The sequence below is a fragment of the Pteropus medius genome, unplaced genomic scaffold, assembly GCF_902729225.1.
Source record: "Pteropus medius unplaced genomic scaffold, Ma_sr-lr_union100, whole genome shotgun sequence".
NCBI lineage: Eukaryota > Metazoa > Chordata > Mammalia > Chiroptera > Pteropodidae > Pteropus > Pteropus medius.
The window spans coordinates 30,592,535-30,617,194 of NW_024354502.1; the positions used below are offsets into that span (position 1 = coordinate 30,592,535).

At 45.3% G+C, this 24,660-nt stretch overlaps 1 protein-coding gene and 1 pseudogene across 5 annotated transcripts in view; one reads left to right on the plus strand and one right to left on the minus strand.

Moving 5' to 3' along the window:
- The window catches only part of ANK1 (ankyrin 1), a 189,724-nt gene that overhangs the window by 79,314 nt on the left and 85,750 nt on the right, over positions 1-24,660 (minus strand). For 4 of the 5 annotated variants that reach the window (XM_039853545.1, XM_039853546.1, XM_039853549.1 and 1 more), the window contains exon 2: positions 9,508-9,609. In XM_039853545.1, the coding sequence (XP_039709479.1) occupies positions 9,508-9,609 (102 nt within the window). Of the gene's footprint in view, positions 1-9,507; positions 9,610-16,374; positions 16,611-24,660 lie in introns of those variants that run through there. The other variant, XM_039853547.1, reaches the window with a different exon arrangement.
- LOC120595878 (uncharacterized) lies at positions 11,443-11,548 on the plus strand (annotated as a pseudogene).

Sequence of the window (24,660 nt, forward strand, 5' to 3'; positions counted from 1 at the left end):
CTATCTCTTATCCAGAGATGGGGAAAGAAGAATTAGAGCAGAAATGGAGGAAAGGGCAAGCTCAAAAAGAAGGAGGGGGCGCAGGTGGAAAAGAACATGACTGGCTCTAAGCACTTTCCCTCCTTTGTTTTACTGCAATCTAAATCTAGTTCTCCTACCCAGGTAGTTCTTAAGAGTCATAGTTTACTAGGTATTCATGAGGAGGAAAAATACTCTAATCCTCTTCATTATCTTTTTAAAAAGAAAGAAAGAAACCCACAACTATTTCAGAGCTCTATGAGGGGATGAATCAACCCTGGATCACCTTTTCTCTACTCTTAGAAAAAAAAACCTGCACAGCCTCCAAGCTCTGCGAAGTCGCGTGGCTCAGAGCAAATCAGCTGCAGGGGTTGAAGGCCCTTTGGGAGACTGGAGGAGGAAGTGTGAGCTCAAGTTAATGAGAGAATAGGACTTTGAAATTCAGCTCAGCAGCTAAGAATATCTCCTATGGACTAGAAAGAGTTTCTATGTCCGAGATCTTGGCATTCCTTTAAAAAGATAAAAAGAGCTAGATCTTCAGAAACAGGGCAGTGGGTTTAGAGCAAAGAATAGTAGATAAGAACTTGAGGCCTCTAAACCATCCTCCTGACGAGTCACTTGGCTTCAATCTACGTGTCTTCAGAATGTTAGGACTGCTCTATCTCCTGGCTTCCCCTTAATTCCATTTTTCCAGAATAAAACAATGTAACAGCTCTCAGAAAACAAGATATGCACGTAGAGATACATAGAAAAAGGTATAAGATTCACACCAAACTTTTCACAGAGATTTGGGGTACTAAAGAATACTTACAAAAGACTTTTTATATTTCTGTACAGTGTGAATTTTTAAACAACTACCATGTATTAATTTCGTTGTTAAATTAGAAATCACAAGACAATTAAAATCAGGGGCACAGTTGTCAAAAACGACCCCAAAAGTTTACATCAAAGAATTCACAATCAAGTGTAAATAATCTCTGGCAATTTTACATGCATGGTCTATCCCAATCAGAAAGAATAGGAATAACCAGACAGGCAAATCTTCCTTCAAGGCCCAGATCAAAGGTCATTTTTCTCTGTGACTTTCTCTGTCACTCTGCAACACATCATATGCCATTTCCAGCCCCCCAAAAGTGGATTGCTCTCTCAACCATGTTCCCATGGTACTCAATGAAATCTCTAGCAAGGCCCCTTAATAAGTGGAATTGCATTTATTTGCTCTTATGTTTGTGTCTCTCAAAAGATAGGCCTTTTTGAGGTCCTATGTTTTCCTCACCATCATATCCTAGGTCCTAGCATGGGGCTTGCCACATAGTATATGTTCCATAAGAGTTTTGTGGAATTGTGAATATACATTCATGCAACCTGACACACACACAGAGCTATCCACTTTTTAAGTTTCTGCTCTCTGTATTGTTAATTCACAGTAATCAAACCATAAAGTAGAGTTTGGAGGATGCATTTTTTCTTGCAATATGTTCCAGATCATTTTTGAGGATGCTGTTCACCTTTTTTCCTAGTCCTTAGGTTCCCATTGTTGCTACAAATGGACTTTATGTAACTGAATCTGTCAGTTGACCCTTCCTTCACCAAGAAGGAAGGGGTAATGAAACCAGTATCGGGAAGGTCGACCAGAAGAACAACAGGCTCCGCTGCAAGTCTCAAATCCATCCATGGGGTACAGTGCGCTGGGACTCGGGCTGGGAGTTGGGAGACTCAGGCTCTAACATAGGAAGGCTCTTCACCTCCTCACCTCTCTGAGTCTCATCAGCCTCACTTGTCAAACATCTGCTCTGTCCGCCACACAAGGGTGATGTAAGCCTTAAAGGTAGTCATGCCTAGGGAGGAGCTCAGGAAAACAGAGACACTGTAGAACTGAAATCTATGATCATTGAACACTGTGGATCACTTGGACTCATGACAAGTAATCAACTTACTTTAAAACTGTAAATTGGTCATTATAATTAGCAAGATGAATATTAAATAGCTTTTTCTGCTGAAACACAAAGGTAACTTACAGATTTAAAACAATTCAGGGGCTGGAAGTTTATACGTTTCAGCTTTTTCATTAATATTTTTCTAGTAAGAACTAGAACTTCAGAAGAATCTATGGTACCAGGTACAGGGCATCTAGTTGTGTCTCTTGTTTAACTGCACACCACAGAACACACCTTTCCTATGTGGAGGCTGCAATAATATATTCTTCTCTCTCCTTCTTTGCTATTCCAGAGCAAATTTTAAGACAGCTTAATATTACCATATTATCATATGAGGAAAGCTTCCTGTGTGAGTTTGGGGGGTAGTGCAGATAAAATCAGGCAACTATGTAGTCGAATGTCATTTCTATGCTTGTCAATTATCCCCAAGAAAAAGAAGACAGGAAAAAGTAACAGGCTCTCCTCTACACTGACCTAGACATAACCGCTTTAGCCTGACTGATCACCATCCTCAACCTCTTTCATTTCATTTACCTCAACTCCACTGGACTCTCTGCTGCCCATACCCTCCACCACTTGTGCCTCTTCACAGTCCTCCTGCTGCATTTCCCTTACTGCTGCATTCTCTACCTAGAAAACTCCTACTCCTCCTTCAAAGCCTTTCTCATCAATATTTTAGCCACTATCCCCAGACTAGAAGCAATGTGAAAGCAGGCACTGGGACTTACTAATCTTTGAGTAGCCAGCACATGGCACCTTAGAGCAGCTCAATAAATATTTGTTGAATGAATGAATAGATGAATGAAAACATCTTCTGTGTTCATTCTGGATGGCATTTATGACACTGAGTTTGTAATTTATACACAAGCTCAACTTCTTTACTCGCCTCTTAGTTTTTGAGGAATGAAGTTAGCCTCTAGCAAGGTGTGTGGGTCATTGTAAGTGCTCAATATATATTGATGGACTAAATGAATGAGCAGGGAAAGTTTAGGTGGTCTTCTTAAGCCCATCTCACCAAATCCAAAGCCATAAATCTCAGAAGATATTCAGAAATAATCTCTAGACCTCAGCTTTCTGAGCTATACAGTGAAGAGAGCTGAATGCCATATTCTCTAAGATTCTGTAATTTGGAAAGGTAGCAATTATCACAGTCTCCAGAGCTCAAGATATTCCTCATCAAAAGATTTGGCATTTAGCTTCTGTAGAAAAGATTACTCTGCAGCAGAAACTATTGTTACAGCTGCTCCATTTATTTGAAATGCCTAAAACCCTTCACCTTCAAGATAAACAAGTATCCAGCAGTAATGGGGAATATGTGGATAGTACATGTGGAAATTCAGGGACCATCGAGGGAGACAGCATGGCTCCATTGGCTGTGTTTTAGCATTGGAGTTATTTATGTTTTTGTAATCATTCAGATGGTTGAGCTTCTGGATACTGCAATAAATATTGCCACATAGTTGAGTGGGGCTAGTGCCAGAATCTGAACCATCAGAGTCATTATCTTAAGAATGACTATTTCACAATACTTCTAAAAGCGATAGTGCTTAGATCAAGTGCCTACATAGGCTAAGTGTCAAATACATAAGCTTTAATCATCAGTGGTTAGCAGGCTTAGCATCCACTGATGGAATGGATGAGGATCTGCTATGTGCCAGGCAGAATCATGACAAGGAGCATCAAATAAAACCAGGCACTCTCTCCTACATGAAGTGCCTACATTTTAGTTGAGGAGACAGAGAAAAGAGAAGAGAGACAGAGACACAGGTGCCTCCACAGAGTATCCACGTTGTCCCCACAGTTCTAGGAATTCAGGAGAACAGAGGCTCTGAGTACTCTCCTCTTGTTCTCTTTTTATTTGACTAACTAGTAAATGTGTAAGGTCAATTAGTTCATTCAGAAAGTATTCTTTTTTCATTGTTATGGCCTCCATAATAAAATATTTTTATTTCATTAAGTAATCTAGCAATAATTCTGGAGATGGAACATATGAAGCTGCTATTGGTATGTGCATAGTTACGTGGCCATTTATTCAAATATCAGGCATCTGCTATATGACAGACCCTAATGCAGGTGCTGTGAAAAATAAGTAATTCGTGGACTTCACTTTCAGGTGGCTTAGGATCCACTAGGACAGATAAGAGATAATGCTCAGCATTACCACACTACACGGTAGGACACAATTGAGCTATAAGAGAGGTACTGATCAATTGTAAAGGCAGAGATTACTTCAAGCCTTGGGAATCAAGGATGTCTTCAAAATGGCTCTTGAGCTGACACTCAAACAAATCATTCCATTGCCATGTGGTTCCTGCAATGGCAAGAATGACATGGTCCCAGGCTGAGTAAAGAGCCTCTGGCTCCTACATGCCCTTGTATCTTGTGTGCTGAGATCACCATAATCAGGGCCACACCACAGCAAGCCCAAAGAAGCAAGTCCCCTGTCCCCTGCCCCTTACCTAGAGCCACAACAGGGATCTACCTGGTCCACTGCCTTAGCCTCTTGACCAGTCTCCCTGCTTCTGTCCCTGTGCCCCAAGTCTATTCTCCACATAACAGCCAGGGTGATTGTTTAAAAACCTACATCAGATTGAGCATCTCTTGTTTAATACCTTCCAGTGGCTTCTCATCACCTTTGGAGTAAAGTCGTCACCATGACCCATAACACTTTAAGATTTATTTGGTCCTGGAAAATTCTCCCACCTCTGTGTCTACCACTTCGATCATTCCACTGCAGCCACACCATTCTTCTCACTGGTCCCCTAAACAAACCAAGCTAACTCCTGCCCCCAGGGCCTTTGCACATGTCTCCCCTCTTCCAGGAATGCTCTTCCCCAAAAACCACATAGTCTCATTTTTTTTCTTTTAGGTCTCTCAAAAGTCATCTCCTTAGAGAGGCCTTCCTTAACTACCTTATACAAAATATTTTTCTCCCCCATGATACTTATCATTAGCTGACACATATTTGATCTTTTTCTTGGTTATTGTCTATCTTTTTTACCAGCATCTAAATGCCACGAGAGCACAGACTTTGTCTATTTTGTCTGTTTCGCTGAATGCCTAGAACAGTACCTGGCACAAAATAGGTGTTTAATAAATACAGGTGGAATGACTCCACAAAGGCTTCAACATGCCTCTAATCTCAGTTTTCATCAGCCAACACCTGAGTTTGACTTCCTCGAATACTGAATGACTTCCAGATATCTATCTTTGGGTTGGACCTCTTATCCAAATTCCAGGCGCACATATCCAATTGTTTACTATATCTTCATTTAGATTCTCAAAGACTCCTTAAGAGGATCACCACACAGCCTTATTCTTGTCTCTTCACCCTGTTTCCACACACCGAGTCCCCTCCCAGTGTTTCCTGTCTCAGTGAATGGTGTCTCCACTCCTGCATACGCCAGACATTGGAGGGTATTTCTTACAATCTTCTTTCCTGCCTTCCTCCATTCTATTTATCACCAAGGCCTGTTCTATCTCCACACTGACAACCTTTATCCAAACTACCAACATTTCTCTCTTGGACTACTGCAATAGTCTCCTAACTGTCTTCCCCATGTCCACCTCTGGGCCCTTCCATCTGTCTTCTACACAGTAGCCAGTGTGATCCTTTAAAGTGCACCTAGGATCATGTCACTTCTGTGCTTGAACTTGTGGTTCGCTTCTCTCAGCTCTTAGGATAAAGATCAGAATCTTTAACACTGCTTCTGTAAACAGAGTGGATATTCTATCAGGACATGCTAATACAGCTTTACAGGTTTGTTAAATGCTAAAATAATTCCATTGCGCTTGGTCAATAGCCATTGCCTCAAGCTCTTAAGTACCCCCCCCACCCCACCCCCAACCACCCACTGCTGCTGCTCTGGCCAGTTTGTTCCCTCCCCAAGATCCTTCTCCTCAATCAGCAATGACAAGGCTAACATGTGGCACAGCAAGCAAACATACCCTTGTGCACACAATATGCACAAACATGCATGCACACACTGTTTGGGCCCTAGGGCACACCGTCCCAGCTATAGACTGTTGTGACTATCACTCCCGACTGTAAGATGCAGCACGATCCCAAATTTACCTCTTCAGCCTCATGTGGTCCCTCTTGCTCTCTGCACTGCAGTCACTCTGGCCATGCTTTTCCCTGCCTCAGGGGCTTTGCACGGGCTGTTCTCTACTATTGGAATGTTCTTCCTTTTCTTTACCTCATTCATCCCTTTAGCTTAACTATCTCTTCCACACAAGTAGCCTTCTCTGACCTTCAACTCTAAGTCAAGTCTTTCTTATATGTTCTCATAAAAACCTATACCTTTCCTTCACAGTGCCTAACATAGTTTGGTCTGCATATCTATTTATGTGACTATTTGATGAATAGCTTTCATTACCACTATAGTTCAGAAAGGATGAGAGCTGAACTTATGGCCTCATAAGTTCTCTTTTTCTTTTTTTACTACTAAATCCCTAAGGCCCAGCACTCCATATACACGTGGAGATGAACAGGAAGACACTGGCTAAAGACAATGGGTCTAAAGCATGAACGATGCTTGAATAAATAAAAGAATCCAGCATTCACATATAGGTTTTTGGTGCATGCATGTATATATGTGTGTCCTTATGTGTGAATTTGCTCTTTCCTATAACTATAATGATGATGATGATGACGACGATAAAAATGAGTAGATATAATCTATGCAATAAGGAAATTGCCCTGAATATTCAGATGTCTCTTATATAAGCCAAGAGTTCCTCTTTTCACACTACTTAGAGTAATTACTTCCTATTATGGCAAGCAGCACGTGCTCTTTCCACAAAACATACTATTTGAAAGTGTGTTACTTATATAAGGATCAGCGTTTGCTATATTACTGCTATCACAGTCCACCAGCTCACAAAGCGCATTCTCAAGCTATGACCTCCAGGCCAAGAGCCTGTTTTTATCTCCTCAAAACAACGAATGCATGTTTTAAAGAGAAGAAAGCTCTAGTGCCATTACAGGCTAGCCCTGTGAACATTATCAAGCAGCAGCATTGTCCCTATGGGTGCGCTAATGTGTTTAATGAGGGCATAAGTTCAGCTACTATGGTCCTTTCCCCATTACCCACATGCTCCACTCCAGAGCAAAAGCCATAATGCCCTGTAAAACGAGAATGAGGCTCGGACAAAACCGGCACCCCCCAGGGGTGACCCATCTGCAGCTCCCTGCCTCTGCGGCAGTCACAGAACGCAAGACAAAGACCAACAGGGCCCAAGATCTGGAGGGTCAGGACTAAACCAACAGCAAGGGGCTTTGCGCTATAGTGAATCCTTCCTCTTACTCCCCTGACATTCATTTCCTTGCTAGCAGCAGTTTGCTCTCTTAAAGAAAGAGGCTGGTCTTAGCCAAGACTGCATTCTCCATTCTGAGGTCTGAGCCTCCCCTCAGTCTCCAGCAGGGTAAGCGGGACCTGTCACTGGTGCTGAGCTGATCCATCGATAGGAAATGGTGTCAATAATGTGCAAATAATGCCTGGGTGCCTGCTGTTCTCCTAGCCTGAGATGAACCGAGGAGGTGCTCTGAGGAGAGACGGAAGAGGAACAAGCCAGTTACACCCAGGGCCTCACCGACAGGAGACCAATCAGGACAAAGCCATTCCCTGGGTGTCATCAAAATCTTCCAATTTCACACTGAAAATGAGCCCTGGCTCAAGGCTTATGAACGTTCAGTCGTCCCCATTTCTGCTAAATGGATTCCTTTGAGAGCTGGCATCTTAACCCTTGAAAGGCCTCTGGAGGCTTGGTGCTCCCCAACCGGGAACTGCACTGCGGAGAAACATGTATCTGGATTTCTGCAGCCTCAGCCTAAACAAAGGAAGCCTCAGAAATGGCCTCTCTCCACCAGGAATTCATCTCCAGTGGAGAAAGAGAACAATTTCCCCACCTGGGGGACTGGAAACAATAGGGCTGCAACTCCTACAGCTGTTTCCAAGTGCAGTGTTCAGCCAGCTCCTCGGTCCCCTCTCCTAAGGCACTCTGACTCTAGGACTCTTACTCTGCCCAGACTTTGCTCCCATTGGCTCTTCCCATGAAAGAAAGGGGTTCAGAGTTTCCATCTGCGATCCAAAGGTCAACCTTTAGCTCTGCACGTTTGGTGAGAATCACTGTAAATGTCCTTAGGTACGTGTTGGCATATTTGGACAGAGGGACAAAAAAAGAGGAGGAGGGCTTGCTCGTCCCCAGCCAGTTTGGAACCTCAAGTTCAGTCCGCCTCATGCTTCCTCTCCCCTCTGCAGTTCACAGCCAAGGGCGTATGCTTCACATCACACAACTACTTCTGTTTCCTATCACCCACCACCGGCTCAGTCCTCTCTGATCTTTTAGCTGTGAATTTACACCACAGAAGACCAACTGAATGCAAATGGGGCCTTGGCCCCTGGAGAGAGAACAAGTGGTATTTTGCGTTTGAAGCAAGGTGAATGGAGCAGAGGGACAGAGGCACATTGCCTTGGAAGTTAACCTGCATTCCGGGAATTTGCCCCTGCAGGCTTGTAAAAGTCATCCAGCCCATGGCAACATGGATGGACATTATGTTACATGAAATAAGCCAGTCACAAAAGGACAAAGAGCTGGGGGGAGGCAGGAATGGGAGTTATTGCAGTTTCAGTTTTGCAAGATGAAAAGAGTTCTGTGGATGGAGGGCGGTAATGGTTGTACAATAAAAATGTACTTAACGCCACTGAACTGTACACTTAAAAATGGTTACGATGGTAAATTTTCTGTAATGTGTATTTATTTCACCACAATTCAAAACAATTTTTAAATGGTTAAAATGGTAAAAGAAAAAAAAAAGCCAAGTTTATTCTAAATTAGAAACCGAATTAGCATGTGTACCTGAACAACTTAATTGGCTGGCAGAAACAAACAAACAAAAGTGTCCTGGCCACAAGCCCAAGCCACACCCCTTTTCTCTTTCTATTCTGTCAGTTCCTAGAGCTCTGGTCTGACTCTGCCCTCCAAGCAGTCCTGCATACATTCAGTTTCATTACTACCCCCCTCTGAAACCAAGCCCCTGTCACTTAGCACCAGAAACCTCCAGAGAAGCCTTTTAAGCCACGTAGGTTCTCATCTGAGCCAGTCTCGCCTTTGTCAACACCCTGTAAGCGAGTCCTCATCACTATTTCTCTCTCAGCCCACTGAGAATGCTCAAAGGCTGCTGACAGACAAAGGAGATTTAATGTCATCCCTGATATAACATCCTTCAAAGGCCCTTCCTTGTGCCCACTTTCAAAGACCACATATTCTAAGACCACAGCAGGGACCAACAGCAACTTCTAAAGGAAGAGGCCGCAGGGGATGGAGCCCGGGCCAGCCCACAGTGCTCCGGCATCAGCCCTTCTCTGTGGGGCCCTGGACTATGGCAGGGATATGAGCAACGAGGTTAGGGTCTTCAGCAGGTGGGAGCCCTGGGGGTTTTTTGAGGCCACTGGAAAAAGGTGAAAAGAAGTGGATTAAAACTCTCAGGGAATGGCACCAGGAAAGAGCCACTCTTCAGTGACCACATGCCTGTCCCCATCCCACTTACCTGGTTACAGGTGTTAATGTCTACCCCATTCCGCAGGTGATCCAAAGCTTTGTCCAAGTTACCTGATCTTGCTGCCCTGAGAAAGCTGGTAGCAGCATCGGCCTGTGAGGAGAAACAGTGGGCTGTGAGTATATTCTGTGTGGTAACAACCTCGCAATCCCATTCGAGCCCAGGGCTATGAAAAGGGGCTGAGGTCATGGCACCAACCTTGCACCCTCTTGTTACCACACCCTGGTGCCCATCATGGTACCCACATGTGGTACGGGCCCTACAGCCCCTGGTGGGACTGCTCAAGGGTCTGTAAAGAGGCTGCCTTCAAGCCCAGCCTCCCTTCCTTTTGGTTCTTTTATGAGTAAGCATTCTTGGCTAGGACCCATGAGGAACCCCATTCAAAGCCTGGTGTCTTACTGCCTTGATGTTTCCAAGAGCTCCACGTCTTTAGTGAGGAGCCTATATCGTGTAGCCCCTGGCACCAAGTGAGCCACAGAGGCAGTCACCACAGGAACTGAACACATGCTCTCTGGTGCTATCTCGTGGTTTTGTTTTTTAAGAAAACAGCACGTAGCATTTACTGTGTGCTAAGAACCATTATCAGCACTTTACATATAATATATATTTATACACATGCAGATATGAATTTAATCCTCATTTTAAAAAAACCCAAGATAAGTACTATTGTGGTCCCCATTTCACAGATGAGGGAACCAAGGCACAGAGAGCTAAAATGACTTGTGCAGGATCACACGGCAGGTAAGAGGAACAGCCAGGACTCCAATGAGGGTCCGGCTCTGAAATCAGTGAGATTAACCTCCTTGCTTTGCTGCCACCTTAATGTGAACTTTAACTCAAAGGTGCCTCTCATCTTGAATGAGAGTAAAAGCACTTCAGTTACGTGGTTGTTGCTCAGCCACCTACACCAACATATCAAGACATTGCCGCCAGGAACATTTGTTTGTATTAAGGATGAATGACAGCCAGAAAGAGTGAGAGAGACAATAAAATAAAGTCAACGAATGCAAACAAGTATAGCGAGAGAGCACGTGACTGGAGGGGGTGAGGTGGCTCAGCGCAGCTCCCCTGCACGCAGTTGAGAGCCCTGCGTTCTTAGGCACTCTGCTGTTTCTTTATCTGTAAGCCAGGGAAGGTAAGGCCTTTCTCATACCCTTGCTGTAAAGACAAAAGGAAATAATATATATTATCATAACTATTATATCAGCACAAGTGCTGAGCACAGTGCTTGGCACATGGTGCCTATCCAGATTGAGTCTGACAGGTAAGAGTCACGTGACAGGCCATAGGTGGAGCATGCGATGCCATTCCGCCAGAAGACCCACCCATGCATCATGGTTTCTTCTCCAGTGGGGGGCACTCTCTCTCCTTCCTTCATGTTCCCTCCTTAGAGAACACGTTTTAGGGGGCGGAATGGTGGCCCCCAAAATATATATCCTTAGAACCTGTGAATGTCACCTTATTTGAAAAAAAGAGAGACTTTGCAGATGCAATCGAATTATGAATCTTGAGATGAAATCATCCTAGATTACCTAGGTTGGTCCTAAATCCAATGACAAGTATCCTTATAAAAGATGGAAGAGATGACACACAGAGGAGAAGGCTGTGTAAAGATGGAGGCAGAGACTGAAGTGATGCAGCCACAAGCTGGGGAAGCCGGCAACCAGCAGAAGCTGGAAGAGGCAAAGAACAGATTCTTCCCAAGAGCCTCTAAAGAAAGCATGGCCCTGTGGACACTTCGATTTTAGACCTTTGGCTTTCAGACTGAAAGAATAAATGTCTGTTTTAGGCCATTAAGTTTGTGGTAACTTGTGACAGTAGCCACAGGAAACTAATACACATGCTAATGATGATAATCCCTAAACATGGATGACTCAAAGTCTATAGCCATCAATCTCAATACTCTACAATTAAAACCGTGATCCCGTCTATGGCCATATCACCCTGAACGTGCCCGATCTCGTCTGATCTTGGAAGCTAAGCAGGATCGGGCCTGGTTAGTACTTGGATGAGAGACCAGGTGCTGTAGGCGTAAGTAAACAAACATACAAAGAAACAAAAAATAAAACCGTGATCCCCTCCCCAAAGCAGGGGTGCATGCCTTTACCAATTAAACAGACACTACCTTCACAGCAAGGCAAGGACTCTCTCTCCCATTCGCCATCTCAGTCCTCCATACTACCCTAGAGGAGCTGCTTCCTTTCTCTGCCTCCCACAGTCCCACATCCAAGCTCTGAGTTTGCCTGTTCACAAATATGCACATCTGGATCTCGCTGCCCCCCACGTGGCAGGAGGGCCTCTTCCTCTTCCCATCTCGTCTCCCCATGGCATCCACACCTCCAACTGCCTCAGGGTACCCTCTGATTATTCCCAGGACCCTCAAGCTCTCTGCCACTCACATTTGCTAATTCCAATCTTTCCTTTCTTCGGGGCGCACTCAGCTCCTATCTCCTCTATCCAAGGATGCTATCCTTGGATACTCAATATTTACCATCTTTCAGCCTACAAACAGGAGCTTGATTTTTGACTTTTAAAATGTATTTTAAATACCCCTTTCTCAAGTTATTTGATTTCTGCAAGTCCTGTCTCCCTAGCCTAATCGTTTGCTTCTCGGGGCAGGAACCAAACCTTCTACCTCTTTTAAATATTTCAAAGCATGAAGAGTGTTGTAGGCCAACACCTCCCTTGACCTAAAACACAGGGCACCTAGTGTCCCTACTTCTTCAGCAAGGCATCTGTGATGGAGGAAATATTTCAGAAACAAGGATCAATCTGTTGGTTCCCTAGGAGCTGGTTCTCAGAAAAATCTGACTCAAGGTTTAGTCCCTTAGAGAAATGCCTATTTGTCCTGCTGATTCAAAAAGTCTGTCACCTATTTTATATATATTATAGTATTTTCCTATATCCCACTATTAGGGAAGATACTACATTATTCCCAAAGAATGAGAGTGTTAGAGAGCTATATCTTCTATCTATCCCATCTACCCAAATTATCTTCTGTAGCACAATAATAGAATTTGGGATGAAAACTTAAGAATGGTGGGTAAAAAGAGATGCAATATCAACTAATGATACTGTTTGTTAAAAGCCCTCAATCTAGGAAGCAAAGGAGAATATTTCTGACAGACCCGCAGATAAATAGAGGGTAAGGGAATCCCCATTTAGACTAGGCTGAGGAAGGCTAAACAGTTTTGGCAATTTGTATAATAATGGAATTATAATACTATTATGAGTCATTGGGCAAGTGTATTACCAATGCAATATTTTTTAATCGTCATCGCAATCAGTGAGATAGGTATAATCATTATCCCCATTTTCGAGGTGATAAAACTGAGGTCAGGAGAGGTTAATAATGTGCTCAAATTCTGCAGTTAGTTAACACTCAGGGTATCGGCCTGGGACTCCCTGACTACAGCCTACGCCTTTCTACTGCCCTTGACCCTGAGGTGTATGTTCAGCAGTTTTAAACCTGAGGGTGTCTAGCCAACCCTGACAGATTGTAGGGGCTGGAAGGGGACACCTACCTTTTCCAATCGAACGTTTAATCCATGGCAGAGAAAGGGTTCCCAGCAGATCTCGGCTCTGACCCCTGAGCCCTGTGTTAAGGCCAAGTCAGACCTCTAAAAGGGAATCATCTTGTCCCAGCCCTTCCTTTCACTGATGATAAAACTAAGGGTAAAAATAAAGTGACTGGCTAAGGTCACCTAGATAGTTAGAAGTAAAATTCAATGGCCAGGGCTTTTTCATTTTCAATTTGGCCTTCTCTAGGCATAGAGTAGTCAGGACATAAGCAGGATCCTCAGGGTATCTTACAAGTGAATTGTAGATAATAGTGTCACCTTCGCTGTACATTATATTTACTGAGGTCTCATTTCAAGTCCAGGATCTTGCTAGGGCAAAGGGAGAGACAATAAAAAATCAGAATATTGGTCCCTCCCCTCATGATTTAAAAAAACGAAGTGACTGGGTTACAAAGGGGTCATTCATGCATGCACACACGCACCCATTGTTCATCGCACTTTCATCGAGCCCCACCTAGGTGCCAGGAATATTTAAGCTCCACAGCAAATGGAATATTAAACCCATTGCCACCATCTTGTTCTCTGCCCAACTATCTAATTAAGTTACTCCAAATTAATGACCCGTCCTAGGTACAATTTCCTGATGTATCTAGGAACGGTCTGTGTGATCCAACAGGGCAGATTAAGAGCCAAAAGAATCAAAATATTCCATTTAGAATATTTATCTGAGTAAATGCTAACCAGAAAAACAACAGTGGCAAAAATAATAATAATGAAATAGTAACCAGAGTATCTCTGGGCTATGAGAAATTGGAGCAGTCCCCGGTCCTCTCTGAGCCTAACCATCCCCTGCGCGGCAGCCTTCAGAGATGCCTCTCCGTGACAGGAGACTAGAGGAGCTAAAGGAGGCTGCTCCTTGTGTCCAGAAAATCAGTCCACGATGGCCCTAAACTCTGTACCACCGAGGAGCTATCGCCCCCTCTGAGCACACCACCAAGTCTGCACACCTGTGTCTTTGCCCCTTCCTCATCTTGAGCTTCATTTTCATTTAATTTACCTGTGAGAAAATTGCTCATGCCTGCATTGAGGGGAGGAGGGAATATACACATTTTGGTGTGTACCGGACCCGCATCCCTGCTGGTTAATCCATGTGATGTCCCTGAACTTCCTTTCATAACAAAATAAGTTTTCTTTTATAAAGCTCTTACTGTGTTTTAAGCACTCTGCTTACATTAATTCATTTGATCCCCCCAATAATCTCATGAGGCAGGTGTTTTTTTGTCTCCTTTCTACAGATGAGGCAAATTAGTCATAGAGAAATTAAATAACTTGTTCAAAGTCATACAACTAATATGTGGCTTGACCAGGATTTGAATCTAGGTAGCCTGCCTCCAGTGTTGCTGTACTGCCTGATGGGCCAATCATTTTCTATTGCCCATAAAATTCTTCTCAAGTTCAGCTCTGGCTGAACGAAGCTTTCCACTTGTGCTCAGAGGCCATGCCCTCTTCAGCCCTCATTTCAGGAGGAAGTAAATGGAGGGGAAAAGAAGAGAATGGAATTCCTCCTGGGACTCAAGTTGTCATCAGGGCTGCTCAGGAAAAGGGAGGTGAACCCTTGGTTACCTGAGACATCCAGACTATTCTTAAACTTGCACTTCCTGAGTGGGGTAATACAAATATAGTAATAGATAAGTAGCCGAGGGGGCTCCAGTGTCCTGGAAAAGACAGGCCGGAAGCACGCTGCTAAATGTCAGCATATTTGTAACCCATGAGCAGTGAAGGCTTCAGAAACACAGGCCAAGCAAAGTTTAGTTTCGGGCTGGGTAAGAGAACCCCAGGGCCTCTACACATCTTCTCTGGCACTTGAGATGGCCTAAGTTTTCCCAGGACAAATCATGACTTACTTTTTCCAGGTCTTTGAGTGCAACATTCTTATCTCAAAAGATGAATGGAAACTGAACTACTGACAATTTCTGTAAACAGCTTTACGACAGTCTCTTTCCCAAAGGGTCTTATTTGGGCAAAATGCAGTTTCTTTAACAAAGTCATTGTCAGAACCCCCAGGAAGAGATTCTAGACCCTTTCCTGCAGGTACCGCAGCTCGTCCAGAAGACTAAATACAGCAGGCAGCATTCTGGATGTGGAGCTGTCTGCGTGGCTGTCGAGTTGTCCTCCACATCTGAGAGTTCCTTCAAACTCAGAGCCTGGTATTCCTCGGAGCCCACATCATGCCTTGCAGAAAGAACAGTCAGCTCCAGCCAGCCCGCACACCGGTGTGGTCCCTGCTTTTATCCCATCCACTACAGAGAAACAGATGTGAACCCTGGGCCACAGTGTGTGTGCTTTCATTAGGTTTCTCTCCTTTTTCTTTCCAGAAAGTTCTGCTGTTAAAGATTTACAAACTGTCTCCAGGTGCCCCAATCAGACTACCATTGGCAAAGATAAAATTAACAAATTAAAGATGCCATTAAGGAAATGAGACCTGTAAGCAGGAGTCCTGGGTTCCGTTATCATCTCCCAACTGTGAGGCTTTGGGAAAAACGCTGTCCGTTCCTTGTGCTCTTTCTGCATCCTGCCTTAGAGGCTGGGGGATGCTGCGAGTGTGAAAAACCAAAGTGGACCCTGATGTTGGGAAGACCTGGCATGAATTCTTGCTTTGCCACTTGATGCTGTGCCTCTTAGAATTTCCCAAACCTCGATTTCCCCATTGCTAAAATGGGGATAATACACAGCTCGTTGAGGGGCTGTGAAAGTGACAAGGTACAGAGAAAGCACCAGGCTCCTGGGCACACTACAGGTCTGCCTTCGTCTCGCCTCCATTTATTGCCTGCTACCTCTGGACCTCAAGGCCATCGTGTTACTAAGGTTTAGGGGTCAGGGGTGCCAGGGGCGAGGCGGCCCCCTCTCCCGCCAAGGCCAGGGCCGTGGCATCCTCGCTGGTCCAGCTGGGTCACCATGAGGGGCTGCCGGGCAGCCCCACAGCAGAATCCGCTAGGCGGGACTCTCCTCCCGTGAAGGGGACGCAGCCTCCGCTAGGGCCCGAGAGACCCGCGGCCCCTCTGGGAACCTGCGCGGCGGCTCCGCACTCCCGCGTGCGCCACTCGCCCCAGCTGGCTCTCGGCACCAGCCTCTCCGCCACGGCAGCCTTTGGGCCAAAGGAATTTTCCTCTGGATCCTGCTGGAAGCGTCCGCGGCCGCCCGGTGCGCGTCCCCGCACCCTCCCGAAAGTTGGCGCCCGCGGAGCCCGCAGCAAGGGGCCCCGCGGCCCGGTCCCCGCACGGCGGCCCCCGCGCGCTGAGCTCCCCGGCCGAGCGACCGCGGACCGGTCGTCACTCACCGCAGCGTCTGGACCGGACCTGCCCTGTCTCGCTGCCATCGCCCGGCGCCCGCGCTGCAAGCCGAGCCCGGCTCCCTGCTCCCCCTCCCCCGTTATCTGCTCGGCGGCACCGGGAGAGCCAGCAAGTTACGCGGCATCTGGCTAAAAATACAGGCTCCCTTCGCTGGGCTCCGGCTTCGGCGCGGACTCTGCGCCCGCCCGCCCTCCAGCCTGCCAGCCAGCCAGCCTCTAATGGGATCTCTTCATTTTCTCTCCATTATTATGTCAGATGGGAAAGTTAATGCGAAGCGATCTCCGGAGGGAAGGCACCTGCTGCCAAGCCCAGCGGAGGGGGGTGCGTAGAGGGTGTGGGTGGGGTGCGCCCCGAGCTGCAGGTGCGGGCCGGAGCGGAGAGCGGGCGTCCTGCTGCTGCAGAAGGGAGGCACACACGTCCAATGGAGGTGAGGAGCTCCAAGCTGCATGGCGCTCCCGCCCTGCCTTCTGCCACCCGGCTGCCTTACTGAATGGGCCCCGTGGCCTGTAAAGACGGCCAGGGTGAGCTCAGCAAAGTCTATTTATGCCCCATAACCAATTAGCATGTTTTGAGCTCTTACATCGTGTCCCGAGATCCCAGCTAATCAGCCTATTCCAGCTTCTGCTGAAGAGCGAGCGCAGACACGAAATGAAGCTGAGAGGCAGGATACAGATTTGTTACTACCGTCTCCTTCATCCCTCAAGTCCTTGGTATTGGTGAAATATCACCCAAGGCTGCTCCGAGACCATCCTCACCTTTTCGTGAGGTTATTTCAGAGACAGATGTCAAAAGCGTGCAGGGGCTGGCCACGTCTTGGGGAGTGTGACACCAGGGGATTGTTACCAGCGGGCTCAACATTAAGTCTCAGAGAAATGGTCAGCAAAAGCAAGGCCAGGTACCTGGGCCTCTGGCAACACTGCTCGTTCAAATCGTTCTGTATTATGAGCCTGGCTTTATGTTCTCTTCAAATAGCCATCTAGACACAATAACAACTACTTTTTCCACCCTCCTGCCCCGACTCGTGGGTAGAGAAGAGCTGTGTCCTGCTGAGGAATTAACACATTGAGCACCTTAGGCGATAGACATGTCGAATTACCTCATTTAACCCTCACAGCCACCTCCTAAGGTAGGTAATGCTATTAAGGCTGTGTGAATGGAGAAACCCCAGAGAGGTCGAGTCAGGACCAAGGTCACCACTGGTAAGTGGAGGGTCTTACTGACCCAAAGCCCTTCCTTCTGTGACCAGCACTGCCAAGATTCCTAACGAAAATGTGCTCAGAGCCAGAAGAGATGATCTGGAGGATGTTCCTGAAGGGAAGAAAAAATTCTGAGAGTGTGTTACGAAGTAAGGTGCTCTTCGAGGCCATTCGACAATTAGGGGGAAGTCCAAAATTTGTGAGATAAAGAAAAATCAAGAGAAAAAATCCAGATGTTGCCAAAAAAGAGTGATCTGAAGTGTATAATGTAACTAACTCCTTTCCTTGTGGGTGAAAAAAAGTAGTGTTTAAAAACAGCAGGATCAGAATTCTCCAGGCCCAAGACCTTCAACGTTATCAGAGGATGAATTTCAGGACAAGCAACCTCTGAAAAGGTGGCTAGAAAATGCCCACACTGCTGTACCCAAGGGCAGGGTGTCTGGAAGGGAGAAGTCACTGCAGCCCCTTCTCTCCCCCGGCACACTTTTTAAAACACAGATCATGCTACAGGTCTCTGGCCCTGTGGCTCTTAAAACTGCCTCTCAGATCTGCTCAATCCTCTATCCCGAGAGCTTCAATTAATAAATTATGGTTACTGGAACAGCCCTGATCATAGCCCAGTGGAATATCTCAAGGGATTCTAAAGCACTGTTCCAACATTAATATTTAGAGAGAGAGGAAATGCCCTGTTCAAATGGAAATGAATAATATGTACAATATTTTCAAAACACTGATACTATTGACTTGTGCAATGAACTGAAAGACTACCTTTTAACAGCTATATGGAAGTATAGTTGACAGACTATAAACCACATACTTAAAATGTACAATTTGGTAAGTTTTGATATTATGTAAGCCCCCATAAAACTGTCATTACAAAATAATGAACCTCCAAAAGTTTCCTCCTGCCCCTTAGTAATCCCTTCCTCCTGCCAGTTGGTCCACATGCTTGCCAACACTTGGTAGTGTCAGTCTTAATTTAGACATTCCAATAGATGTGTACTAGTATTTCAGTGTGGTTTAATGGGGTTTTCCCTAATAACTAATGATGTTCAACATCTTTTCAGGGGCTTACTCGCTATCCACATATTTATTTATTTCTTTGGTGATGTATCTGTTCAAATCTCTTGCCCATTTTTAAATTGAGTTGTTTGTTTCCTTATTACTAAGTTTTGAGAATATTTGTTTTAAAGGTAAGATAAACTGAGATCTTGCAAGTCAAATGAAATGTTAAAAAAGTTAAATAGCAAAAACTTCCCAGTCCAATTTCAGTACCCAGATCTTATAACTGCTAAGATCTATAAGATCTTATAACTCCTAACTCTTTACACCATACGATGCTATGGGTTATATGCAATCACAAAGCAAAAAGAAGAGATAGTTATAGTGGACTAGAAGCTGAATACAATTCATAGTAGTGTGAGAGTGATGGGAAGGATACTGAGGTACTATCAAGGGACTTGTGTCCTCAGGACTACCAAGAATTCTTGACATTAGCCATGACCTCATCGCAACTTAAATATGTAAAGAGTCAGACAAGGCCCAAGAGGAGAAGAAAGGAAATGACTATAGACATGTTGCTCAGTAAGGACTGAGGTTAGAGGAACTTAGATGATAGACACTAAAGAAGAGCAGGCTAAAGGATATAGTCCCTAAGATGTAAATTCCTCCAGCACTAGAGCATGGAATTCCAGGACGGGACCAACTATATTGTGCCCCTCCCCAGGTGTGATAGTCTGGTCACCATGATTCGATTATAAGTTTCCCACAGTCAGAGACAGATTGATTCACATGTTTTGCATGCCCAGTCCTTTCGCTTTCCCCATTGGCTCCCTATGTACTTAACACAGTGCTGGGCTGTGGTGCCAAATAAATGCTTGCTATTAATATATGAAGATGACAGACCCACCGTTTCTACTAGTCGTAAGGAAACTGTAATTCATGGGGCTAAATTGATGTAGAGAAGATTTAGATTATTCAGAAAGAGCTGAATCTTTGCTGGGAATCATTTAAGATAGCAGAGAAAGTTAACTCACCGTTCGATATGGCATATAGAAGCTCAGGATAAACCAAATGACTTTTAGGGGTCTCTTTGGGTTCTAGGGATTCAGAAAGATAAGCCATTATTTCTTCCCCATTGACTGTCCTTTCTCAACCCTCCATCATTATCGCACCGTTAGATGACAAATAATCATCCTATTCCTTGCCCGTTTCCTGTTTTGTTTTGTTTTTTTTCATACTTTAAGGCTGCACTTTTTATTGCAGGTATTCAGTGTGCCCAGGAGATCTGCCAGTGAGAATCAGTGAAACTAAACCAAAGAAACAGAAAGGGATTGATGGGCTAAAGAAAAAACTCGGGATTCTCAGTGAGGACGCCAGACCACTTGTTCTATCCCATAGGTTCATGGCGTCCACAGGTTTTTTCCAATCTTGCTAAATATTTTACCAACTGCCCCTCAGTACCCTTGGCAGACAAGCATAATGAAGTGCTGGAGGCTTCCGCTGTGGAGTTCGGTCCTCTAGGCCACATTAAGCTACATCAGGAGGAAACAGTGTGGCAGAGAAAGAAGAGAAGAAATTCACTGTGCAACACATGAAACCTCTGGATAGGGTGGGAGCCTGGGACGTTTTATGGGCCCACTATCGTGAACTGCTCGGTGTATCTTTAGCTTTTCTAGAAACTGGGAGAATACTTCTTTCCACTCAAAAGCCTGAAGCAAAAGCCCCAAGCATGAAGGTTTCCTAGATGACTCTGCCTCCCCAGGACACTTTTGGGGAAAAGAAACTGGCAGCCTCTGGCCGTGGCTAGCCTGGACACAAGCTAGCTCCCCTCTAAAGAAACATTCGAGCCAAGACTCAGGGCCTCCTGGTACCTCAAGCCCTACTCTCCCCTGCAGTTACCTGAAGGGCAGACGTGCTCCTCCTGCTTTAAGTCTCCTGTGCGATCGATGGGCTCAGACTTGGAACTGACTTAATAACAATAGCACTATTTGCTTTTCTGGGCAGCCTTAATATACTCGAAATTAGGAGGCCCACTACAGTTGAGCTTTTGATAGGGAAATAACTTTTCTGAGCCTTGGTATCCTTATCAGTGGAATGAAAATCACTTGGCCCACTTCTCAAGGCACGTAACATAAAAATGCCTAGCCCCACTTCTGGTCAGAGTAGGTACTCAATAACAGAGGTCATTCTTTTTTCCTCCTTCCCTTCCTTCCTTTTCCTCAACCAAAGCATTTGTCGAAGATTAACTCTTCCCCTCCTTACTTACTCCCCGCCCCGCCAAGAAGTGTGGAAGGTTACTGATCCTGTTTCTACCATGGAAAATAAGGGCCTAGTCACTGCTTATCCAAGGTCAAACACTCATGTCTGAGAATAGGACCCCAAGAGTCCCCAGAGCTCTGCTGGAGCGACTAGACCTCTTGGGCTTATAACACACCATCTTCAATTTCCATTTTCTCTGCAGTGAGGAAACAATTCTCCAGTTATGTATACAGATGAGCCCTGCTTCCCAGTCCCATGTCTGATAGTTCCTCTTGCAGCGTTCCTGCCACTGGCTGCTTTATGGCCTGCTGACAAGTTCAACTTTGCTCTCCACCATTCCTCTATCTGTCCTGCCCCTCGCTTGCACACAGGGAGTTGCCCCAGCTCCTAGAGTCTCTGGGCACAGCCGATAAGGGTGAGTACCAGGAACTCCACCCTTTACCAAGAAAGGCAGGCTGGGTTATCGCCACCGGGAGCTAGCCTTCAAGTACCCCGGGCATTTCTAAACCATCAACAGCATCGTTGCTGGGAAAATGTTATTCCTCATGCAGACATCATTGTGCCTTCCTGCACAAGCACCTCCCCTGTTACTTAGGAAGGAACTTGACAGAACATATCCTAAAGCTGTCATGTCGAGTGGACTAAGAAATCCAGTCTGACTTCCTTCAGACTTTGTAATTCCTTCTTACCCTTTTTATTAGTGAGGAAGAAAAGGATAGGAGAAAAGAGAGTCTTGGTTGTTTTTCTATCTAACTTTGTGTGGTGAGCTCCCAGTGGCCAATTAGGGCGCCCCGCCTCACCAGAGCAAGGGATCCCAAGTGTGGGTCTATTTAGGGAGGTGATCAGAGCAGGGTATCAGGTCCCACAGTGCTGGCACTGATCTCTATCGTGTTCCTTTTAAGAGGGTTGGCCAGCCTGGAGTCTATTTTTAAACCCATGAGAAAGGTGCTACATGGATTCCAGAGAAGGCCAACAGTAAACCCGAGGTCACTATTGGGAAGGTGGGGGAGAATGAAGCCAAATCTAGGATTTTCTCTTCACATACCCACAGGGGTTCCCCTTATTCCTGGGTCCAGATATTGACTGTCATTCTAAAGGAATCTCTTTAGTTGCAGGCCCACTCTGACATGACCTCAATGGAATTTGACTCTTCATGTGCCCCGGAGTCGAAAAGGTTTTGCCCTCTGGGCCTTTTTTTTCAGAATTGAGATTTTTAAAAAAAAAATATTCCCACTCCCAATGTGAAAGATCGATGTGCATTTTTATATATCTGTCATCTCCCTCTCTTCTGATTTTCAAATCATATGCTCTGGAATCCCCCCACCCACCTACCCGCCCCCACTGCCTGGCCCAGCTCTGCGGAGCCCACAGTCAAGACTTTGCCAACAAGAGTATCCAAGTGAAGCCTGAGCTCTCAGTGGTCTCTGTGCCCAGAATCCCAGAAATGCTGCCCTTATGCTGGAGACAAGGGTGAGAATGGATTCGAGGGGCCAGTCACCAGGGGACAGGGTTATTTTCCCAATAGTGAGAAGCAAACAGGCATCCAAACATCACTGTTTCTCATCAAATAACCAGATGAAGAGAACAGAATGTTTTTATATACAGTAACAAATTTCAGCTTCAGTACCCATTTCTCTTTTTGGATAAGAAATAAAATCCCTAAAAAACTAAATGTTTTAAGAACAAGCAAATACTTTTGCTGAGCCGTTCTGGGACCACCCAAGACTACCCCGGCAGAGAAGTATGAGATGAGGTATCTTCTCATAGTCGTTCATCTCAGAATCTCCACGCCCAGCACAGAAGAAGCACTCACTACATGTTTCTTGAGTTGAATAGGATTATGGTCCCCAAATCAACTAAATGGGACTTTCAGCCAGACTAGGTCCAAACAACATGTATGATTGTTAGTGTGATACTGAACACGCACCAGAGGCTCAATAAATCTTAGCTAAATTGGAATCCAAAGGAATCCAATCAATTCAGATTTTAAAATGAGTCACATCAGTGAAAAGAACAATCAGATGATCGGGGCTGCTTGACAAAAACAATCAGCTCTTTGGGGAAATTACAGGCACCGCCCATCCCAGAGCCCTGGGCTGTGCTGCAGGAAGGATCCCACACCCACTCCACACTTCCCAGCTTTTCCCCGACAATCTCCATTAGCACTAAATTGCCAGTCCATGCTCAGGTCCCAAAGCAATGATGCAGACAGTTCTTCAACAGTTCATCTCTCTCTGCTGAGGGTGAGATGTTGGGACTTCATGAGGTGCATACATATAATTCTAACAGCATCCCCCATCATCAAGTGTACTGGCCATGCTTCATTTTCCCCACTGTGTGAGGCTCTGGCTACATTCAGAACTGACACTTCAGAACATATTGCCTGGCGGCTGACTGGGAAGCCGAGATGCAGAGTGGAGATTATATACATTTTGGAAAACATGTGTGAGATGCACTGCCAAAATGGTCGGTCCCATTTACTAAACTAGGTCCAGTATTTCCACACATTATGGAAACTTGCCTTTGCAGCCTACTGGTATGAGAAGAAGAGTAGCACATATTGGAGAAACTGCAAAATCACGCTTCTCACTAGGACATGCTAATATGGAAAACTTTGTTTTTCAAATTGCCAGATGGGCTCGGGTATTGCAGTGAACACCATGATTTCAGAGTTTCTGAAGGATGCCCAAGTCTCAGTTCAGACAGCCCTACATGGCTGACCAGGAGATCTGCTCAGGCCTTCTCCTTCATTTGAGCAATTCTCACTGAAAGGACAGAGGCAGGATGGGTGACCCATCGCCAGCCTGACCTGCCTGAAGAATTCAGAGGGGCCTGTCCTCCCCAAAGGTTGTCCAGCATTTGGAGCAATGCTTTCCCAGATTAGGGGAGGTGGCCTTGGGACATACTAGGAAATGGGGCCTGGGAAGATCATGCTTCCCAAGATGTGACCCTTCTCGTGCCCTCTGGCCCATAATACCTCACTGTAGTGACAATGAGATACACAGGAAGGTGCAAGAAGGGGAAAAGATTTGAAAATAATTGTTAACCCTTACAGGCCAGGTACTATTCTAAACATTTTAAATGTCTTAACACATTTAATCTTTAATACCACCCTATGAGGTATCCCCATTTGACAAAAGACAACATCAAGGCACAAAAACATTAATTTGCCCAAAGTCACCCAAGAATACTATGATGCTTTGGATGGTGTATGAAGCAGAATGAAGGAAGTTGCTCTGATTTTTGCTGGATTACAGGAGCCTAAGGTATTTTTAGGGTAGGTGAGAAAAGTGAAATTCAATATTCTCTGGGAAGAATTGGTCATCTTTGAAATTTGAATGCAACTAGGGCCCCTTTATTAATTTCGCCATTCTCTCTAGTCGGATAAGACCCCAGCCACGGATCTGATGCTCTCTCAATTCAGAAATGTTAGGCCACTGTTTATACGAATCCAGGCCCTGAAGGGTTGAATGAGAGGTGATTGAGCTAAGATTGTCCCTTCACAGAAGGTTTGGGAAATGGAATCTTGAACCAAAAAGGTTGATTTTAATCCCCATCTACTCCAGTTGAGTTCGCTAGAATTATAATAGTAACTTCAGTAACATGCCCTTCTGAACCAGGCTGAAAGCAGCTCCGGTAGGCAGGTGCTAAGCCTTCCCAGCTGGCCCTAGGTCCTCAGCTCTAAGGGGAGATAATGAGGTTGTGGAGTCCTTAGGGACACTCTGCTGTGGCACCAGCTTCTTTCTCCTTCATTTGGGCCCTGATGGTAAGAGGCAGACTCAGCTGGCCAAATGCTGACCGAAGAAGTTTCCTTTT